Source organism: Pelmatolapia mariae, linkage group LG5, assembly GCF_036321145.2.
Source record: "Pelmatolapia mariae isolate MD_Pm_ZW linkage group LG5, Pm_UMD_F_2, whole genome shotgun sequence".
Classification (NCBI taxonomy): domain Eukaryota; kingdom Metazoa; phylum Chordata; class Actinopteri; order Cichliformes; family Cichlidae; genus Pelmatolapia; species Pelmatolapia mariae.
The window spans coordinates 26,980,910-27,002,717 of NC_086231.1; the positions used below are offsets into that span (position 1 = coordinate 26,980,910).

General features: G+C 39.9%; 3 protein-coding genes across 6 annotated transcripts; 2 read left to right on the top strand and 1 right to left on the bottom strand.

Moving 5' to 3' along the window:
- Window positions 1-921: 921 nt before the first annotated feature.
- On the top strand, window positions 922-10,378 carry ube2r2 (ubiquitin-conjugating enzyme E2R 2). 3 transcript variants are annotated; one of them, XM_063474534.1, is made up of 7 exons: window positions 922-1,517; window positions 1,893-2,085; window positions 2,418-2,480; window positions 5,131-5,217; window positions 5,353-5,450; window positions 6,249-6,383; window positions 6,492-10,378. In XM_063474534.1, the coding sequence occupies exons 2-7, from the start codon at window positions 1,909-1,911 to the stop codon at window positions 6,775-6,777; spliced, it is 846 nt and encodes a 281-aa protein (XP_063330604.1). In that variant the 5' UTR covers window positions 922-1,517; window positions 1,893-1,908; the 3' UTR covers window positions 6,778-10,378. The 3 variants fall into 3 exon arrangements, with proteins under 3 accessions (XP_063330604.1, XP_063330605.1, XP_063330606.1); XM_063474535.1 differs by having other exon boundaries at window positions 1,896-2,085; XM_063474536.1 differs by lacking the exon at window positions 2,418-2,480.
- A 2,680-nt stretch (window positions 10,379-13,058) lies between these two features.
- Window positions 13,059-15,977, bottom strand: nudt2 (nudix (nucleoside diphosphate linked moiety X)-type motif 2). Its single transcript, XM_063473141.1, has 3 exons — window positions 15,922-15,977; window positions 14,014-14,156; window positions 13,059-13,919 (listed from the first exon to the last, which is right to left on the bottom strand). The coding sequence occupies exons 2-3, from the start codon at window positions 14,138-14,140 to the stop codon at window positions 13,597-13,599; spliced, it is 450 nt and encodes a 149-aa protein (XP_063329211.1). The 5' UTR covers window positions 14,141-14,156; window positions 15,922-15,977; the 3' UTR covers window positions 13,059-13,596.
- Window positions 15,978-16,633: 656 nt separating this feature from the next.
- On the top strand, window positions 16,634-20,049 carry rfesd (Rieske (Fe-S) domain containing). 2 transcript variants are annotated; one of them, XM_063473142.1, is made up of 4 exons: window positions 16,634-16,748; window positions 17,629-17,799; window positions 18,002-18,036; window positions 19,462-20,049. In XM_063473142.1, the coding sequence occupies exons 2-4, from the start codon at window positions 17,643-17,645 to the stop codon at window positions 19,747-19,749; spliced, it is 480 nt and encodes a 159-aa protein (XP_063329212.1). In that variant the 5' UTR covers window positions 16,634-16,748; window positions 17,629-17,642; the 3' UTR covers window positions 19,750-20,049. The 2 variants fall into 2 exon arrangements, with proteins under 2 accessions (XP_063329212.1, XP_063329213.1); XM_063473143.1 differs by having other exon boundaries at window positions 16,744-16,822.
- Window positions 20,050-21,808: the final 1,759 nt, after the last annotated feature.

Genomic DNA, 21,808 nt, shown 5'->3' on the forward strand with positions numbered 1-21,808 from the left:
ATATAGAAATTTCCTTTTTTTTAATAATATAATTTTTACTTTTGTTATTATTATTATTATTATTATTTTTTACAATGGGTCCATTATAAAAAGAAAAAAGGAGAAAAGAAATAGGGCATTCTGTGAGAATTAACAAAACTTTCTAACTTTCTTTTTTAGAATTAAAACACAGTCTACCAGAACTTATTCTGTAATTTTACACATTTATGTCTTACAATTTAAGTCCAAAGTGTCGTGCTGACAGGTTTTGTTTGCTACAGCAGCACTTATTTTTATCATGTAGAAAACTGAGATATACTGTTCAAACTGCACTTCTTTTCTTATATTGATATATTCCAGATATTAAATGTACATGAACCTCTTTGCACTGACTGAAAGGGGGATTTCACTGCTCCTTCCCACTTAAGATCAAAGTAGAAGTCATATGGCCCACAATGTACAGTAAGTGACATCTGTGTTGTAGATGCTCTGAGAATTGCCAGTGAAGGGAATTGATTGGACAAAAAACAACAACAATAATTGTGATCTCGTGAATATATACACCCCAATTAACCAAATACTTTATATGACATCCTTTTAAGTAATAATATATGGGGATATAGTTAAGGACCGGAAGTAGACGTAGGTTTAATGAAAATTACAATAATGTCAATAATGTCTCAGATCTAATATTAATGTAATATTATATGTATGTGTGAGGATTTCACGCTGCAGATATTTAGTATTAAGAAAGAGAGCGAGAGGGAGGGAGCTTAGATAAATAATGTAACCAACTTACATAAAAAATAATAACATATTATTAAAATATGTTTTACAAATATGTATTTTTGGAATCTGAAACATAAAAATGTCACGCGAACGATCATGTAAAATAACATCGAGTGCGCGCACGTCACGTTCAGATACGCGCTTTACGTTCTGCAGACACGCGCAATGATAGCCGGAAGCATAGATGGGAGGAAAATAAAAATCGATTAAATCCACTGTAATTCGCGAGTATAAACCTCTCACTTACTGTCCTTTTAGCGACCGCGGGCTCGAAATTTTCAGTCTTTTACACTGTAACTGTGCCGGAGAGACGACAAAGAGCAGAAAATCTGCTCTATTTGAACGAAGTTGCTCGGTAGGGGTTTAGCTGACGTGTGGAGAAGTTGAGACTGCCAGAGAGCAGATAAACAAACATAAACAAGCAGAGATCAGCTGGGCGCCTGTCCGAACCGAACCAGCAGCACGGAGAGATGGCAGGGAGAGCCAGAGTCCTGTTTTAAAGCCAAGAATGATCCGCAGGAGACCGTGACTTACACTGATATTTGCTCCATGTCAACTGTCAACACTGGCACACAAAGAATTTCGGAAACACAACACGAGGAGCAGCCATAGGCTTTAGCAGGAAAAAAAATCCACTGCTATTGTCACTGTCTCTTTGTCAAGGCACAGCCAGGTTAGCATGGACAGCCAATGAGTTTATCCTGCAGGGCTCAGCTGTAAGGAAGCGAACACAGTGCAAGGAGACAGAGGTAAACACTTTCTGTTAACTTTGCTTTTTTCCCCCACTATAATGGGCCTGCGAGCCAAACCACTGACATAATCAGGCTTTGCAGGCCACAAATCCTGATTGTTTATGAGCTGTTTTTGTGTGTGCGTGTTTTTTTTTACATGTAGGGTTTAATTTTACAGCGTTTTGCTTTTCCTATCGTTTTTGTTAGAAAGACTCCTGTTAATGAAAGCAAAGCTAAGACACTGCAGCTGTTTTCTGAGTCAAACTGGTCATGATATTAAAAATGCATGAAAAGTGAGTAGAGTCCCGACAGTGTCGTTAAACTCGTAATATTTCTGTCCACTCCACAATTCCTGCTTCCTCTCACTGATCTGTGCGGCTAACTGGTGTCAAGAAGTGTGGAAAAGAACATGGCCCACCAGTCAACCCCTAGTTCCCAGAAGGCCCTCATGATGGAGCTGAAGTCTCTGCAGGAGCAGCCAGTGGAAGGCTTCCGCATCACTCTGGTGGAGGAGTCTGACCTCTACAACTGGGAAGTGGCCATCTTTGGCCCCCCGAATACCCTGTATGAGGGAGGCTACTTCAAGGTGGGACAATCACTTCCAGTGCACATATTATGTGAAGTCATGCTTACTTAAAGAGTTCATATGAAGCTATTCATTAGCAAAAAACCACATACAATAAATATGTTTAGGGACCAAATATATTATCGGCTAGGATTTCTTTGTAATAAAATATGTGTCAGGGCTTGCTACAACTCTCAAGACAGCTTGGTAGTTTAGCCTCCTTCTAAAATCTGTACAAACTCAAACTTTCAAACTAGATCTTTTTTCACTTCTTGAAGCTGTAATTGAAATGTGGTTTGCCTCTAATGGGCGAGGAATTTTTAGGCTTTATATTATATTTTATTCATTTTCAGTCGTTCTGTCCTGTCCTGTCCTTCTCCTCGGCCAGCCCTCACCCAGCCCTCACCCACCTCACTGTAAGATGGTTGTGCTTGCTATTTTTAGCTACGAGACTGATATAAATGGCACCTCAGTACAGAGAGAGAAGGGACATGATTAGATTCATTATATTTTTTTCTTTAAATATACTGCATATTCGGTGAAACATTTAGAAAATGTAGCATAAAGAGCACCTGCTTTCTGCTTGTTGCTACGCAGATGATGCTGTAGCCTAGTGGGAATGGAAGGATAACACAGAGCAGGTATTGCTGTAATATACTCTTTTAACTGGCATGTCTTTAGCCACAAAAATTTGAGGAACATCAGCACTGACAAATGTCAGGATTAGATGCCACAAGTAAAAGTGAACTCTGGGCTGGTTTTCCAGTCTATGTAATAGCTAGCAAACAGGAAATGTGGACTTCCCTTTTGAAAGGGACATGTATACTACTCGTTTGTTGAATACTTTGGCAGCCAGTGCCTGATGACATTAATAAATGACTTGTTTAGTCTTGTAAATGCCCGACTGGAGGGTGGTGCAGCTGATCTTCATTTAATGAAAAACTGGTGAATTGTAGTACGATTCAGGTGTTTCAGTGTAACTTTGTTTTTACTGCGTGGTTCCTGCAGCCTACACCATACACAATCATGCTTTTGTACAGGGATGGGATATTTTGGGATATCTTCAGTGTCCCCTGTAATTATACTGAGAGTAAAGTGAAAGGTGTTTGGATTTAAAGTCAAGCAACAGCTTTCAATCATTCCCCAGAATTCTCTGTGTTGTGTTGATTGCCCTCACTTTAGGGTATGCAAAAGTAATTTTAGGATACACTATGTGATGCAGACAGGAAAATAAAGAAAACCCAGAAATCCAGACGAGCTCAAAATGATAAAAAGAGAAAGATGCCCATGAAGGCAACTACATGTTAGACTTTACTGTTACTTTGACACCAATCTGTTAACTTGTGTTTGCACATTTAAAAAGAAATGTTTCTTCAGCGACTGATACTAAGCAGTGGAACTCATGCCAGTGTGTTATGACGTCTCCGTGTCTAATGTCTCACAGTTGCAGTAATTTAGTAACTAGCTGCGGAGTAATGATAGTCCTATCAGACGGGCAAGCAGTTCAGCGAGAGCTAGGGCGGAGTTACACACACCCAAGCCTACCATCCTTTTTCTCTGCTAATACTTTGGAAAGAAAGAGCCAGAAGCACCTGATGTTGTGTCACAGTGAAATTAATTAGGAACTGATGACAATATAGGGTGATTCACAGTCTAATTGTTGGTATGGCTGGATGTGTAACTATTTCTCTGATGTGATGTGGTTTAAAATATGACGGTAAAAGAAGCAACTTTGTGGTTGACTAAAACCCCGTGTCCAAAAAGAAGTTAGGATGCTTTTTAAAATGTAAATAAAAACAGGAACTTAAAGGGTTTCAGCTGCTAAACTTTGTATATTTTTTTTTCATAATGCCCCAAATGCCAGTTTAACACCCTTCTAAAAGTTAGGCTGTGGCGTTACAACAACATAACTTTGGCGTTTGACCTGCTTAAATAAGCAAGACCTTTCATATGTATTGCTCCAATACGCATGGAATATGAATATTTTACATGTTTCACAAGAGTCCGGTGGCACCTGAGTACAATAGTACTGCTTTCATAATTAATAGCAGTCAGGTGCTACTGATGAAATGCTTTTTATTAACTGATCATCGGAAAGTGTGGCCATCTCTATAAAAGCAAGATTTCTTTGCAGTTTGCAGATCTGATGCATTCAGGAGTGGATAGCCGAGCAAATTCACCCCAAGGTCAGACTGTGCAATGCTCAAAGAAACATGAAGCCCAAGAACTACATCTCAGATTCTACAGACTTCAGTTAACATGTTAAATGTTAATGTTCATGACAGCACAATTAGAATAATACTGAACAAGTATGTCTTTTTTTTGGAAGGGTTGTCAGGCGAAAGCCTCTTCTTTCTAAAAAGAAATTGGAAGTTTGGAAAGCTGCATCATAGGTCAATGTCCTCTGAATAGATGAGACCAAGTTGACACGTGTGGCCATAATGAACAGCACCATGTCTGCAGAAAAGCAGATATGTGATACCAACTGTAAAGAACGGTGGTGGAGTAGTGATGATTTGAGCTGGCTTTACAGCCACAGAACCTGAGCAGCTGGGCACCTTGCAGACATGGAGTTGGCTGTGAGTTTCTCTGTATACAAACATGTTCTAGAGTTAAATGTGAGGCCTTCTGCCTGACAATGGGACAGTGATCCCAAGCACAGCAACAAATCTGTAACACAATGGATGAAAAAGAAAAGGATCGAGGTGTTGCAATGCCGTCGCAAATGAACTTAGGCAACGATGCAAAGAGTGGGCCGTAATTTTTTTAAATATATTTTTTATTTACTTTATATGTGTGTATGAATTGTCCCCATAGCAACTTAAATCTACTGTCAACATCTACTTAATGTAGCTTTTTGATTCCTTTGTCCTACTTTTTGGTGAAAATTGATAATTATAATTTATTATTGCACAAATAAAAATACACACATGTGCAGTTTAATTGGATAGTGTGGTTTTTTTCACATTCCAGATGCTTTCTCCTTGAAGTTAAGACCCTAGTGATCTTAAATGGCTGAAGCTTAGTTACAAGTAACTGAAGTCAGACTACTGTTTGTTCTTTCAGGCTCACATCAAGTTCCCAGTTGACTACCCATACTCCCCACCGACCTTTCGCTTCCTCACCAAGATGTGGCATCCCAACATCTATGAGGTTAGTCCTGAAGGATCTTAATGCTTTCGTGTTTGCAGTTTGGCATTTATTTCCTTTTTAAAATGGATTTGTTTAAAGACGCTGCCGCGTTTGTGTTTTCCTGACAAATGTTCCTTTATGTCTTTTGGTCTTCAGAATGGAGATGTGTGCATCTCGATCTTACACCCCCCTGTTGACGATCCTCAGAGTGGGGAGCTGCCCTCTGAAAGGTGGAACCCCACCCAGAATGTCAGGTAATTTCTTAGCAAACCTTCTGGTCCAAGTTCACCTTCACTAATTTTACACCTTTAGGCCTGTTGATAAGTCTTGGGGGTGTCTTGCTCCTACATGTACAAGCATGAAAAGAATTGTTTAGAGCATACTGTAACACCAGTGGGAGCTGTGTGAAGCCTGACATACTACCTCAAGTGATGTCAGTTTACAGTTGTTTTAATACTGCATGTTTGAACATGAAGAATTCAGCGGTGGGGACAAGTTAGACAGGCATGAACCCACTAGACCCCTCAGTTTCTGATTTCTGCCAAAAACTAGCAGATGGAGTCTAAAAATGCTGCTGCTAGGAACAGCTAGCTGTGGTTCAGTTTCCTTTTGGCTAAATTAGACATTTTTTGTGACACAAAAATTGGATCTAGGTCTTATTTAATTTTCATAAATGAAATTAAGAATTGGATATAATTATCTTCTACCATTTCTTTGTTCTGTATTCTATCTGTAGCGGTAGACACCACTGTAGGGTAGGTTTCTGAATTTCTTCTAAATTTAGCATATCAGCAAGAAACACAGAGTTGCATTAAAGTGCTGAGTCTGTGTTTGAAAACTTGAGCAGATTGGGTGTAGAATGTAATTGAGCCACGAGGGGAAAGAGGTGAGGTAACGCCTCTCTCCGAGCTGGGATACAGCTTCTGAGGTTTCAAAAAGCTTGTGTAGAGGTTTTCTTTCATATGACGACGACGACATCTGATATTACAGTGTCCTCATTTCCACTCTGTGTGTGTGTGTGTGCGCGCGTGTGCGTATGTGCTGATAATCAGGACCATCCTGCTTAGTGTGATCTCTCTGCTCAACGAGCCAAACACCTTCTCCCCAGCCAATGTGGATGCCTCAGTTATGTTTCGCAAATGGAGGGACAGCAAAGGCAAGGATAAGGAGTATGCAGAGATTATCAGGTACAAATGAACACACTCCTACTAGTGTGTGTAGTTACTTTGAAGAAATGTATTTTATGCAACAAAAAAAAAATAATAAAAATAATACACCTGCACGTTTGCTCACAGGAAGCAAGTGATGTCAACAGCAGCAGAGGCGGAGCGCGACGGCGTCAAAGTGCCCACCACGCTGGCCGAGTACTGCATCCAGACCCGGGTTCCTTCTCAGGACCGCAGTTCAGACCTTCTCTATGACGACCTCTACGACGACGACATGGAAGAGGAGGACGAGGAGGAGGACGAGAGCGAGATGGAGTCTGTAGGTGAAGCCGGGGGAATCGGCACCGTGGAGGACTGCGGGACGTCCACCAGATGTTACGACAACCAGGACGACTCTGGCAACGAAGACTCGTGATGATCTGGATGATAACTTCTTCCTGCCAACTCCACCACCCTTCTTCTTTTTTTCTGTGTGTGTGTGTATGTGTGTGTATGTGTATATGTGTGCACATGTATATTTGCACATACAATGGGGTCAAAAGTCTACTGCCAAAAAAAAAAAATCTTTCATCATTTATTAAACTAATACAAGCGTTGGGTCAAATGCAATTTCTTTGATGCTGTTACGTAACTTTTCAGCAAAACGTTGTAGGTACTGTTCTCGCTGAAAGCAGAATTTGACGTTTCCACCGTTTGCCTTAATTACACCTCGCACTCTGTGTGGCAACAAATGTTTTATTACTGTTTGAGAGTGTCCTGAAGGTGTTTATTGATTTGAAAACATGTTTCACATTTTTAAAATGTGCCATGGAAGAGTTTGAGGGTCTGGCCTTTTCCTCATTACCATAAACCACAAAGATGGCGTGCTTCTGCAGACTTGAACATTAGAGTGTTTCTTTATTGTTAGCATGTGTTCAATCGCATCCAAGTCACAAAGTAGATTATGCCTCACTGTATTACAATCTCATTTAGACAGCTGCTCATATTACCTTACTTTACGTTATTTGGTTGTGGTTAACTTTAGCCTTCAGCCATTAAATTTCAGTGTTGTCTTGCTAAACCAGTCATTTTGTTTTAGAAAGAGTAGGTTGTTAAAGTCACACCTTGGTTTTAGGAAAATCAGTTTAGCCAACAGCAGCAATGACATAATAAATATTACGGTGTAGTAGGTGTACACATATATTTGAATCCTACTAGATACACGGTAAAACAAAATCTTCCAGTATATCAATATTTCCTGCTGCACATCTCCTAAAGCTAAAAGAACTCTTTGATGTTGAATATCATCCTGTAAGGAAGCAAATTGTCTTAGCTTTGATAAATGATGAAAACAAATAGTCCTTGTGGTGGTCTCTTGAACTCCACTGTCACTGGCCAGCCCCATGACGGATTGTTTGGTTTTGGGTTGGAAGAAAGGTTGGATCTATCCACTGTGTCTGTCCTTGTTGCTGTTTTTATGTGTTTATTTGACCGACACATTCTTCACTTGTATTTTCTCAGAAGGCTCACACAGGCTGGTTAATGGACACTTACCCCTTTGGCTCATTAACCAGTCGATGAGCTGGCCGGCTCGTCACGTCACAGTCGTTCATTGTCCCCCCCCCCCGGCAGAATATCTCTGTCCCGAACGCTTGCCTGTTCGACTTTGATGCAATCAACCTAAATGTGCAAACGCAGGCTCTGGCGTTCCACCTTCTTGGGTACACCTTCAGTAGTACCCTCATTTTCCGGCGAAGCAGCGTTATTTCATTAAGGTTGGGGGGGGAAGAGTGTTCTCGTATCGCCTCCTGCACCTCTCTCTGCCTCGTAAACCTCAGGGCCTCAACAGACTTTCACTGAGAGAGAAAAAGCAAAGAGAATCTTAAGACACACCTGCTCCTCACCTCCGCCTCCTTTTCTTTATATCTCACTTGGTCTCATTAGAGGGCTAAGATTGCTCTGAAAGTTTCTGATCCCTCTTCAAGCATTTACACATCACTGAATGTTACTGTTAGTGCAGACTGGGGTCCGTTAAGTCATTCTGTTTTTGGTAGGGTAAAGAAAATCAAAATGCATCTCTTTCTCCCCAATGCAATGCTCGCATTATGTTGCGATAGATGTGGAAATCTTCTCTTTTTTTGTGCCCTGTGACTCCCAATTGATGCTTCAATGCAACTTAGTGAAAACTGGATGTTGTTACTGTGCTACACCACATCCAGAGTCTTGTTTATCGACAGGGACAAAGATCAACATGCAGCTTAGATACACATTTGCATTTGAATGAATACGACACTGATTGCCTGTTATCCCCGTGTGTGTATATTTACATTTACTATTCATATTGACTATGATGTCAGGGTTTTCCTTTGTTTCAGTAGTCCAGTTGATGAACCATTCAGTTTGTAGGCACTTTGTTCAAGTGCTGTTTCTGGAGGCGTGAATCATCTGAGGATTTGACTGATTTAAGAAAAAAGAAAAAAAAACCACACACATTTTGAGTATTAAGCTTTTGAACACACTGAACAGTATCATTGTGCCGCATCGAGTAAACCACGCATTTTGAGCTATGTTTTAAGAACCTGTTGTTCATTGAACACAGTGGAGCACTGGGGTTGTGACTCCAATGGATGGATTTTATGCCAAGGAAAACAAGTCCAGCCCCACATTCATTCATTTTAAAGACTATGGACGAATGGATGCATGTAATGGATTTAATGCAGATTGAGTAGACTCTTAGAGACATACCTTTTTGGATTTTAATGTGAAGCCAAAGGAGTGAAGTATTGTCTCCTGGCCTTGTGCTTTGGAGGTTCGCAAAGACTGGATTCTGTTGAGAACGGCGACAAACAAAATTCACTCCTAAAAGACTTTGAATGGATTTGATACCAAGCCACGAGAGGAGGTGGAAATATGATTGAGATTCTGGACTTCTTGTTGTGATCACCATTTTTGCCCATCACCATGTAGAAAGAAGTAAGCTCAGTAGTAAACAATGGAAAGTACAAATCTCACGTGTGTCTGCTAAAGAGAGAGCTGAACATTTTGGGAAATGCATGCTTTCTGATGCTGAGGATTGATATGAGAACGTCTAAATTTTGGATTGTAATCAAAGGTTATTAATGATTACTTTTGTTTATTTAACAAAACATCTTTAAGAAATGTAAAAATGAACTGTTATATCAATCTTCTAGTCTCAGTCTCAGCACAAAAAACAAATAACTGCATTTCCTAAAATGTCACGAATGTTTTAAAGCCAGGTTTTTGCCTTTCACCCAAAATTTAGAAATCTGAATTCACATTAGAGAAATAAATAGATCTAGTGTAGCCCTTTTGTTAGCAATTTGATGATCAATTTAATCAGTATTAGAACTCTCCACTTCTTAAATAAAACGTATGCCTTCTTTTTATCCTGAGGGGAGGTGGAGAAATGCTAAGAAGGCCACGGACTATTAATGCTAAACATCAAGAAACAAAAAAAAAAAGATTAAATAACATGAGTCGCAATCCATAATTTTAACATGTTGTTCCACACACAGTTGCATAGAAAACTGAATGAAATCATTTACTTTGTTTATTCTCTGTGTGTGAGTGTGAATCGCAAGCGTGTATTTTCTAAAGTGTGGGTGGACACAGTGAGGTCATCCTGAGACATTCGCATGGTCCCACACTCTGCTGATTGAGCTGTCCACAATGGTTCCACAGTCTGTCCACACCTAATGATGTTTATGCTGTCCTTGTCGGTTTCATCTTATTTCATTTTTTTCCCATCATTTTGTTTGTGAGGATGCAAATGTCACTCAAAGTTTCTATTGTTCAAAAAAAAAAAAAAAACAGAAAAGAAAAGAAAAAAAATAACATGACCTTGTTGGGTTGTTTGCAATATGGCTCAGATATCTGTTGCTGCTAAGCCCACATGTCATGAAAAATGGACAACACAGCAAGTTTGATTTTTGACTAAAATTAGGAGTGATATGCAAATGGATAGTACTGGTGGTTCAGTTTGAAAATCATAAGAAATAAAACAGTATGTCATCAAAGCCTATTGAAAGGATTTTCACCTTATTTGAGCCACTGACCTTTGATTACTCTCAAACTAAGTAAATGATACTAGTCAATTTTTGAGTGTTGAGCTATACAGGATTTCTGTCTTGGCGCTTGACATCAATGTTTAATAATCAGATTGGTAAAAATGGGTTACATTCTCATTAGTAACATGTAGTTCCAACATACATTTACAATAAGGTTTGTGGTGTACCCACAGGCACAAGGATATAGTTTTTAGGAAGATGTGTTACTGTAGGATTTCTCTTTCTCTTCTTTCGTTTATAAATCACCAGTTTACAATAATAGATATCTCAAGGGATTTTCATAGTAACGTAAAGATCCTCCACTTTTAGAGAGAGAAAACCCAAACACAATTCTCTATGAGCAGCACTTGGCAAAAGTGGGGAAGAAAAACTCCCCTTTCACAGGATGAGATCTCCAGCAGAACCAGGCTCAGGGAGGAGCAGACATCTGCTTTGACTGTTTGTGTATTAGGTGAAATGGGGGGGGGGGGGTGAGAGACCAAAGTCAAAAACAAGGACTAAACAAACTGAGAAGGTGGATAAAAGTTAACTAAAAAGAGGGGAGTAGGGGAGAGGTCCCCTTCTCAGAATGGGAACTCTCCCATTAGTCTGAGGCTAAAGCAGTATTACTAAGGGATAGTTCGGATCATTTGACCCAGTCCTCTACAAACGTTATCGAAAAGGGAAGTTTTAAGCCTCATCTTAAAAGTACAGAGGGTGTCTCTACTCTCTGTCTCCTGAATCCAAACTGGGAGCTGGTTCCACAGGAGAGGAGCCTGAGAGTTGAACACTTGGCCTCCCATTCTAGTTTTAGAAACTCTACGAACCACAAGTATGCCTGCAGTCGAGCCTGCTCATTGAAGAGTTTGTACCCAAGGATATGGATAAAAAAATCTTCAAGGATTTTAAACTTTGAATATCTTTCTTATATCACCCGAGTTCAGTGCCTGGGTTTTCCCAATTTATATGTGTAAAGAAGTAAGTCTAGAGACAAAGCTGGTGAGGGCCATCACTATGGCTAAGGTGACAAAGATACTAAAACAACTGCTAGATGACTGTGCCACCAGGTGGCTGGAATTGGTTGAATCTCTTCTGCAAAGTTTTTATGGAAGTCTGGAGCAGTGACTCTGGATTAGCAGACTGGGGCGGTGATACGGGGATTCCTGTAACTATTCTTGTAACTGTGTGTGCTACAATTACATGGGAATCACACTTTTCAGCTCACCTGGAAAGGTCTTGCCAGTGTACTGAGGCGGCGGGTCCCTCTGTTAGAGTGGACTTGGAGAGGGCATATAACTGCGTCCTTTGGGGTGTCCGAGTGCTTAGGGAGAATGGTGCACCTGGCTCATTGTCATATTCAGTCCTTGTACAACCATCACAAAAGCATGGCTCATATTGCCAGTAGTAACACTCTTCCCAAGAGCGTCTGCACCTGGAGCTGTTGAAGGAATTGAATTATCTTGGCTCTTCTTCACGAGTAAGGAGTGGAAGATAAATACGGTTTTGCGGTGTTGGTAGTGCTGAGGGTCTTATACTGGAAAGTGAAGCTGTCAATTTACCAGTCTATCTACAGCCATGAGCTCCTGCTAGTGACCAAAAGAATAAGATCACAGAAACAAGCAGTAGATGTGAGTTTCATCTGAAGTGTGTTTGGGCTCAGCCGTAGAGATCGGGTGAGGAGTCATTTGGAAGTAAAGAAGCTACTTTTCTTTATCAAAAACAGCTCACTGAGGTGATTCAGTGTTCTGACGAGGATGTCTCCAGGGCACCTTGTAGTGAGGTGTTTTTGTCATAGAACACCAGGAAGATACCTCGGGGAAGATCCAGGACACGCTGGAAAGACTACATGCCTCGGATGAGTTGGGTGGTTTTGCCACTGAAGAGATCCAAGAAGTGGCTGCAGAGGGGGGTTCTGGATTACTGTGCGAGATGATATTAGGAAACACCATAGCATAAAAAGAAGCTAAAAAAGTAGCATACCTCACTGTTAATGTTTACTCGTGAGGGTAATTTCAAATCCATTAGTCGGCTTTTAATATTTGTTGGAAGAGCTTGTAATCTCTTGACAGACATAAAAAAAATCATTACTGACCTACCTTTTTGTAAATATATTTTCTAGTATATTAAGGTAGATGTATTGGTGTTTCAGTGACCTCCACTTACATGATCACTGCCGTTGCCCGTTTGTGTCTTCATAATGACAGATGACAGGTAATTCAAACCATAAGCGCTCCCATTCTGCTTCTTGAGTTGAAGGCGCACATTTTTTTCCTCAAAAACTCTAATTTTATCCTTTCAAGCAAAGGCATAATCCTCTATCGTGAAATCCAGAGCAGACTGTCTAACTGTACTTATATAAAAGAGCAGCAGTACCCAAGAAAAGGATGATGTTTATTCTCACCATTTGCTTCTGAGCAAATAAATGTATTCGGATCCAAAGATGTTGTTTTTTTTAACTGTTATATTTAATGTAGAACTTTTTCTCATGACAATGATGATGTTAGTTATCTGTTGCTGCTCTCTTTGCTCTGCTATGTGCTGCTATTTTATGCTTGTGATATCAAATGTGCAGCTTTAGGGAAAAAAAAATGTTTGTCCCCACCATGTGGCAGCATGTGCTGTTTACAGTTTATTTTTATCATTAGTGTTTCACTTGACTGTTCTATTTTTAGCCCAGTATCCCCTTGCATCTTTGTAATACATGTTTAAAAAAACAAAACAATCCATTCAGAAATGATGTAAAGTTGAGTAAGTATCAAAGGTAGGAGAAAACTTTCGTGTTGGTCTAAATTTAATTCAAACTGGAGACAGACCGAAAAAAAATGACCAAAAAGACAGCTGTAATGCACAAACCTGCAATACAGCTTATTTACAATCAAAAACGCATCATTTATGCATTTAATCCTATTACTAAGGATATTCAAGGGCACAGTCGTATTTTTGTGCAGTAATTAGTGTTCAACTGTTGATTTTATTTTCTCTCTGATTTTTTGTGACTTAAGGGAGTCTTTCTCTTACATAAGGTTCTGGAAAGCATTTAAAGAAAGACAAGGCAGGAAAGTCAGACTCATTCAGTTAAAGGAATTAGGAGCAGTGCTTTCAAAACAGATGCTCTTCCAGAAAAAGGTACGATCCCACATACCAGCAGGCAGTTACTTCCCATTTATGATCCTCTCCTCTGTGACACATCATTGTTTGTCCTGACATGCCTCTAGGTGTCTGTGTGCTGCTCTCAGTGTGTCCTGCAGGTCTTTGTACCGGGCCAGAGTGCAGGCTTCCTCCAGTTGGGCCCAGCGGTAATCCTGGTGCTCATCAGACAAAGTCACAGCTTTCCCTGGGTCCTTCAGCTCAGCCAACCAGTACAGCACCTCTTTGGGTTTGCCACGCACCTCATAGTGCAACTCCTGAACAAAGCCTTTTATCACTTTCAGGTGCTCTGCTCCCAGCCCCGCCTCCTCCTTGGTCTCTCTCAGTGCTGTGGTGAGGTCATCCTCACCTGGGTCCACATGACCTTATGGTGAATTTATTAGGGGAAAAAAAAGACTCATTAACGTGTCATTTTCTGTAATGAAGAAAAAAATCAATCTAGTGTTTCTTAAACACACCTTTTGGTGGCGTCCAGTGGTGTTCCCCATAAGATGTCTGCAGAAGGAGATACTCGATGTTGCCTGGAGGAGGGATGCGGCCGACTAGACGGCGAAATATGATAAAGCCACAAGCTCGCAGTACCATCTTCCTGTTAAAGCAACTTATACACAAACACAATTCCTCTGTTATTGTGTGTTCACTTTCCAGAAAACTAAGGACTTTATTGGATGATGACAACATTTTATAACCGCAGATATAGAACAAATTTAAAGTGTCAAACCACAAACTCATGCATCCTGCACTCAACTAAAATATAACATTTCTTTCAACAGAGCCTTAATAAAAGTCCAGTGCTAGTCATTTTTTCTTGTTTATGCATCATGTTTTGCATTTGTTACATAAATGTGTATTTTACAGATAAGGTGCACATGCCCACAAATATTAACACAGACAAATGTACATATACTCACAGGCCACTTTGTTAAGTACACTTGCTCAACTGTATTAATTCAAATATTTAATCAGCCAATCACGTGGCCACAACTTTAAGGTCAAGACGACTTGGTGAAGTTCAAAGTGCGTGTCAGAATAGGTGATTTAAGTGGCTTTTCGTGGCTGTTGGTTCCAGTTGGGATGGTTTAAGTATTTCAGAAACTGCTGATCTACTGAGATTTTGCCACAAGGCCATCTCTACGGTTCACAGAGAATGGTCTGAAACACAGAAAATACGCTGTGAGTGGCAGTTCACTGCTTGACTATACTATGCTGATGCCAAAGTTCAGAGGAATGGCCAGACTGCTTTGAGCTGACAGGAGGGACTCAAATAACTGCTCATTACAACCAACGTATGCAGAGGAGCATTTCTTAATCCACAGCATGTCAAACCTTGAAGCAGGAACAAGAAACTGAAATAACAATTTACACAGTCTCACCAAACTTGAACAATAGAAGATAGCCGTAAAAATGTTACCAGGTCTGATGAGTCTCGATTTCTACTGCAACATTTGAATGGTAGGGTCAGAATTCTATGTAAATAAGAGGAAAGCATGGATCCAACCATACATCAGGCTGGTGGTGGTGGTGTAATGGTGTGGGGATTATTATCTTGCCACACTTTGGCCTCTTGGTACCAATTTTAACTTCACAGCCTGCATGTCATTCCTTTTAAGACCACTGTGTATCCATCTCTTGATGGCTGCTTCCAGGAGGATATTGTGCCATATCACAAACTTCAAATGATCTCAAACTGGTTTCTTGAGCATGACAAGTTTTAAGCCAGGCTATTCACTGTATTCGAATGGCCAAAAAAGCTCCTTTGGGATATGCTGGAACAGGAGATTAACATTATATTGACATGCTGTCATGTCAATATGGACCATAACCCACAGAAGAATTAAGGCAGTCCTGAAAACCAAAGGGGGTTCAATCCACTACTAGCAAATAGTGCATATCGCTTTTTGTTAGTTAGTTACTGCAAAGAGGAATGATGGGAACATTTATTATTATACATGTGGTACTAACTCCTGTAAAAATAGTTATAAACACTCTAAACCAGGTCAGTGCAGGTTTTGAAATGTAGCTTTGCGGGAAGACTAATTCTTTTATATATTTATTTTAAAATCAAGAGACAATTAAAGACTAATTCTATAACAGATTCTATGGATTTATGTTGTAAAACACAGTCGCGACGGTTAAATATTTACTGACGGAAAGAAATGTGTTAGTATTTACAGCACACGGTTAGCTAGCTTTCAAATCAGATGTGAAGCCTAATATAAGCTTCAACCGCCGCTTTTATGGTCTCTCTTATCACTGTGGATGTTTCTGCTCCACCGGACGCACTGCTGAGCTTCACCTCATGCTCACACACTGCACGAGGCCATTATAAGTCAATTATTTTCAAGAAATCAGCACAAACTACTCACAGTGAATGATTTGACAAGGAAGAGAGAGCGGAGCGCCGAGAAAATACTCCGGGCACTCCGCAAAGAATGACGCAGATAGTTCCGGTTTGTAGAACACCAAAAATTATCAAATCAAGTCCAAACCAATCAATAAATATAAAATGTATTCTAATATTGGCTTATATAACGTATGTTAATATAGCATTACATCACTAAATTATCCCTGTTAGCATATATTCTGTTGTCTCTATAATATAATGTCACTATGCAAACCGGTTATTAAGTCTATAATAATGTATTACATAATGCATGTATGTAAAATATAACATTATATGTTTCTTTCACATAAAAAAAAAACTCTGACCAATAACGTCAGCTGTAGAATCAAAACACTAGTATAAAAGCCAGTTTTGATTAAAAAAAAAAAGATCTCCTAATTTTACAAAGCTACTTTCCACCACCGTTACTGCTCGTTTTACTTATGATAATTCAGCTTGAATTATTTTAATTTTGGGGTGAATCCCAAAGCAGTTGAACACATTGGACTAAAATTAAAAAAATTAAATGTACTTATATGTGATTTATATAACTAGATTTTTCTTTAAAGAAAATGATAGAAATCTCTCCCAGTGAACGCCTAAAGCAACACGTACGCATTTCTTTACAATCTTTGTAGCTTATGTGCCTGAAAGAAACTGATAAGAAATGTATCCAGTGTAGGACCAACCAACAGACAGCTTGTGTCTGAAGATAATAGAGATGAGCCCCCATTTTTCCCACACAACCCTGGGCTGTCAGCAGTACACTTGTTCAGCTTGACAGAAGAGATACGGCGACTGACTTTCAAGGTAAGGCGATGCAAAAGTAAAATGAGTTATTTTTGATGCAAAACCACCACATGAGGAGAGAGAGGGGTGCAGAGGTACTGAAAGTCCTTAAAGGATCACTTGAAGACTTTTCTTCTTCCTGATATTTCATTATATTTCCTGCTTGCTCATTTCAGCTGGCTGTGCTTTGGCCACAGGCTTCAGGGCATGTGACTTTCGCTGCTACTACTACTGTGCTTACTCATCCTGTGTGTCGGGCTCATTATTCCACTCCACTATACATGAACATGAATCATCCTCACATTCAGATATTTTTGGTATATGCTGCCTACAAGGAGATCAGACGTGGAGATGATGTAGCACTCTGATCTTTGGATAACCCATTCTTGTGTTGAATGATGACGGCTGAATCTCTGTCAGTTTTTTTGTTTTTGTATTTCCCATACAGTTTGTGCCAATTCATGTAGGTCATTTAGTGAAATCACTGTTCTCTTGTGTTTAGCACAGCAGCTTTATTTTCTATACTACGATGGATACCAAATAATCATGAGACAGATAATAGGGCTTAAAGCTCAGGGCCTTGGTATGTTTGGAGCAGAGCTGATCAGTGCCAAGAAATGTTCTTACTTGAGTGTTCTTGAGTTGTTCTGGACTTAATTTAAGCTGACAACTGTGAGGTGAGGTGCCAACACAATAATCCCAGTGACGAATCCAAAGCCCACACTTTTTTTTTTACGTGTGTGGATTCAGTTAAGTTTTTACCCTAAAATACAGCATAGTCACTTTGGCCAACATATGAGAATGATGGAGGGACATACACACAACCTTGAGAACTGGTACTGGAAAGTTTTAGATTAATATATTGAAAAATGATGATATGACCTTCTTGACCTCAAAACAGCATTTGGCAGACACATGGAGGAGAACGAGCAGTCAGCAAGAGGCCTCCATTTCGTGGGCAAGAAGGATGAACTTATTGAAGCAAAGCGGTCTTTCAGAACAATAGAAGATCGGGATATACTGATTATCTACCACCAGGGAGTCTTCTATGCTATGGATTCTTACTGTTACCGTAAGTGCAATTTTTCTAGTGAAAAACTCATAGTGGTCACTGCAGAGAGAGGAAATACACTGGGACCTTTAACACTGGGCTTCGTTATTTAATAAATTATTGAACATTTTAGCACATGTCATCTGGAAAGTGTTTCCTTTTTAACAAACTGTTAGTGTGTTTGTTTATTTTGTAATACACTGATACTCCGTCATTTCGGCAGATGCTGGAGGAACGCTGAACAATGGCGACATTGAGGTGAGTTTCAGGTTTAAATTACGAGGGTTAGATCAAGATAACATTCCAAAATATCAGAGCAAATATCTTCTACAATCACTCAAGCAGTAATTTAACTAAACACCATGACATGAATACTTAACACAGTTTTCATGTCTGAATTTACTGCCATTCACTACAAAAGCCTTGAACAAATAGTGCCTCATCTCAACCCCAGTACCTGCTGTTTGAATACACTTCCCCACATCTTAAAAATACTTTTCAGCAGCTTAGCCACTGAGCTCTTGAAAACTGGGAATGGTTCCTTTCTGGTATTTTCCCTGCGTCATCAAAGACTGCAGTTGTCCACCCCTCTTGAGAAATGTGGATCCTGCTGCACTTGGTAGTTAAAGGTTTATTTCTAACCTTCCATTTATTGGTAGAATTATTTAGGAAAGTTGTTTTTAATTAAATTAGTAATTTCCTGAATATTAATTGTTATTATGTCATCTTTCAATCGGGCTTTCATCACCACAGGACAGGATCTGCTCTCATGAAGGTATAAAACGATATTCACCTGAATACAGTCTCAGGCAAACTGACTACCTGTGCAAATTTTATGTATGCAATACCATAGCTCATAACACACTATTAGACAGTTCAGAAAATGTGTTGGGTCTTACAGGAACGATTCTTATACGATTTAAATCACGCCTTAAAAATTTGTCTCTCAAGCTGAACAAGATGCTTATGAAACAGAGAAAGCCCAATGCTTCATGGAGTCCCACAGGGATCCATTCTTGGGCCCCTCTTATTTCACATAGATATCCTTCCTCTTAGTGACATCTTTCAAGAATACAAGGTTGCTTGTCAAAGCTCCAATTTAATTGGTAAAAAATCTTATTACAACTTGCCTGAGGAGTCACTGATAGACATTTTTATTGAGATGAATATCTACATACAAAACTGTGAGTCAACTGGTTTCAAAAAGTTGTGTATTTTTTTTGTAATGCCTGTATTCATTTTCCTAAATCTTGTCTCTGACATATGTCCCCCATAAAGTATCACTTACAGACCAAACTAATTTAACATTTTCAAACAATGAAAAAATAAACTGATCTTCTCTAACCTTGGCTGTTTTTAAGAAATGTTATTAATCACTACTGCTTTTAAGTAATCTGGTATCTGTATTATTATAGTTATTATTTCTTTTTTCTTCTTTTTTCCCCCTTTAAACCACCTTGAATGACTATAGCATTTAAGGGTGATATATAAATAAACTTTCTCTGCTTTGGCTTAAGTTATTATCTCATTCCTGATTTAACATATTCTTGTATCTGCACCAAAATGACTAAAGGCAAATGCTTGGCTGAGGCTGTGAGGATATTGTATTATTATGTTATAGTGCAAAGAAACCTAAAATGACATACACACAAGGTCATTTACCTGCTTTTTGTCCACGTACAGGAAATTAACGGCAAGCTGTGCATAATTTGTCCGAAGCATAAGTACAAGCTCACTCTAGCCAAAGGGGAGTGCTTATACAAAGGCACCAACCCCAAGGAAAAGCCACCTGTGCCCAGATGGTACTCCAAGGGTGTGAAGCAGAGAACACACACAGTCACAGAGAACAACGGGGAGATCTACGTCAAGCTCTCCGATAACCCAAATTGGATCGAATCAGATTACTACCAAGGAGAAAAAGGCAAGATAGAAAGAGCCAAAGCTGAGGCGTCTGAGAAGGAAACATCTTGACAGTAATGGATGAAGATTGCACCCAAGTGTTTTCTTTTTGTCTGCTTTGATCTCCTCTAAATAATTGTATGATGACTGTATGCCAAGGTTGTTAGTGATGACATGCACTCTGTGGTCAATTTATAAGCACTCAGTTGGATAGATAGCTCTAAAGTGGCTCTTGTTTTTGGTCATTTTTGACTGTATTTACACATTTGTATGGGTGATGGTTTATTTCAAACACTGGTAAAGCATTGCCATTTAACATTGATGTCTGTTTGTCAATAGCATCATCTCCATCTCTAAATAAACATTTCTAAGGATGAATTTTGATTTCTGTGTCATCCATCTCATATAGGACAGTGACATCCAATACTCTTTGTGTAGTATGCATACAGGGAAGGAATCAGTAGCACTGATGAGATCCTAGAGTGGAGTGGTTTTGCAGTATCCAAGTCTCTGTATTGCTTCAAATGACTTTAGAACGCATGTATATGATCTCAGAGCAGTGGTTCTTAACCTGGGTTCGATCGAACCCTAGGGGTTCGGTGAGTCGGTCTCAGGGGTTCGGCAGAGCCTCTGCCGTGACATGCACAGCTCATTTTCTGCACCAGTAGAAAACAAATCTATGTTTTGAATTTGAAAAAAATCATATTTTATTTTTCACGAAAGAGGGGTTCAGTGAATGCGCATATGAAACTGGTGGGGTTCGGTACCTCCAACAAGGTTAAGAACCACTGTCTCAGAGGCTGCATAGATTTACGTATTTGGGATTATTGTCACATATTTTTTTTTCCCAGTAACTGCAAAAAACAAAAACCTGTTTGCCGAGAAATTAGATAGTCCAAGAAGTCTTGGAGGGTTGCAGATACAGCAGGCATTTGTCTGGCTCTGCGGCCTCTGAGGGGGCCCTGCATATTTTGTATAAAATGTATGGTTTTTGTTGGGGATACTTTTATTTGTATCCAGTATTGTATCCAAGTAGATTTGGTGACCTGTCCAGGATACACTCCACCTCTCCCCTATGACAGCTATGGTAGGCTGTAGCTCAACTGCTGGCATTAGCTGGATAAGCAAAAGAAGATGGATGGACGGATGGATTAACAATTTCACAAAGCAGGGAAAATACATACAGTTAGTGTTATTATTATTTATTTAATCACATGTCAGTAGACTTAATGCATGGCTTTCCTATACTTCACATGCAGTGCAAAAGAATGAGGCTGTAGCATTTCTTAACCATTTGATATGAAGGGTCAAGACAGCCTGTCACATTCAGATTATTTCTCTGTTTCTGTACCAGAATTGTACAATAGTGACATTGGTTGAGAGCACAAATACTGTGGGGTATAGAGCCCCTCTGTGCATGAATGATGCTGTTCTCTAGCTGGCTTATAGCAAACTCAGTACTGTGTGACTCTTCAGATACAGTCAAGAAACACCCATGGGTTACATGGAATAAGGGGGCAGTTTAATTACATAATCAAGTTGGGAGTCTTGACAGAAGGCAGTGGCCATTGTCTGCAGGTGGTCATTTGCAATAGGTCAAGCGGTGGGCTGTTCGTCAAGATAAAGAGCAGACTGTGGGGAAAGTGCTTAGCAGGGCCAGTGCATCTGCCAGAAGGAGAGCATGTAAGCAACACAGATTTTCAGTGTAGAAGGGCATTCAAACTCAAGCCCTGGTTTTATGTTATGCATTATTCATAATGGCTGCGAATGACCCATGAGGCTCTGATTAAGCCTTTAAGGGTCAGGTTATTCTTCCCCTCAATTCTCTGTGGATGCCCTGGAGCTTTTCCAAGAGGGACAGCCAGACCTTATTATTACCTTTTACCTACCTCTCCCACAACAACAAAACACCCCCCGAAAAAAAGCTGGTTTAAGCATTTTAAATGTCCTCGCAGTGTCAGCAAATAGCCAGTCACGTGCTCACTTTGGTGGTCATTATTGTTATCACTGTAACATTGCGCCCCGTGCTTCCAGCTCGAGGCAATTAACTTTTGTGTGAACGCCTGTGGAGGAGTGCGGTGACAGTGTGGGGCAGCAGAATGGTGGCAGGCCTGTTGGCACACACGAACCG

Coding starts and splice junctions, on each gene's coding strand:
- nudt2 (XM_063473141.1), bottom strand. CDS start 14,140: ATGGTACTGCGAGCTTGTGGCTTTATCATATTTCGCCGTCTAGTCGGC. Junction 13,920..14,013: donor CCACTGGACGCCACCAAAAG/GTGTGTTTAAGA, acceptor ATTCACCATAAG/GTCATGTGGACCCAGGTGAG.
- rfesd (XM_063473142.1), top strand. CDS start 17,643: ATGGAGGAGAACGAGCAGTCAGCAAGAGGCCTCCATTTCGTGGGCAAG. Junction 17,800..18,001: donor TATGGATTCTTACTGTTACC/GTAAGTGCAATT, acceptor TCATTTCGGCAG/ATGCTGGAGGAACGCTGAAC. Junction 18,037..19,461: donor TGAACAATGGCGACATTGAG/GTGAGTTTCAGG, acceptor GTCCACGTACAG/GAAATTAACGGCAAGCTGTG.
- ube2r2 (XM_063474534.1), top strand. CDS start 1,909: ATGGCCCACCAGTCAACCCCTAGTTCCCAGAAGGCCCTCATGATGGAG. Junction 5,451..6,248: donor AACCCCACCCAGAATGTCAG/GTAATTTCTTAG, acceptor GCTGATAATCAG/GACCATCCTGCTTAGTGTGA. Junction 6,384..6,491: donor GAGTATGCAGAGATTATCAG/GTACAAATGAAC, acceptor GTTTGCTCACAG/GAAGCAAGTGATGTCAACAG.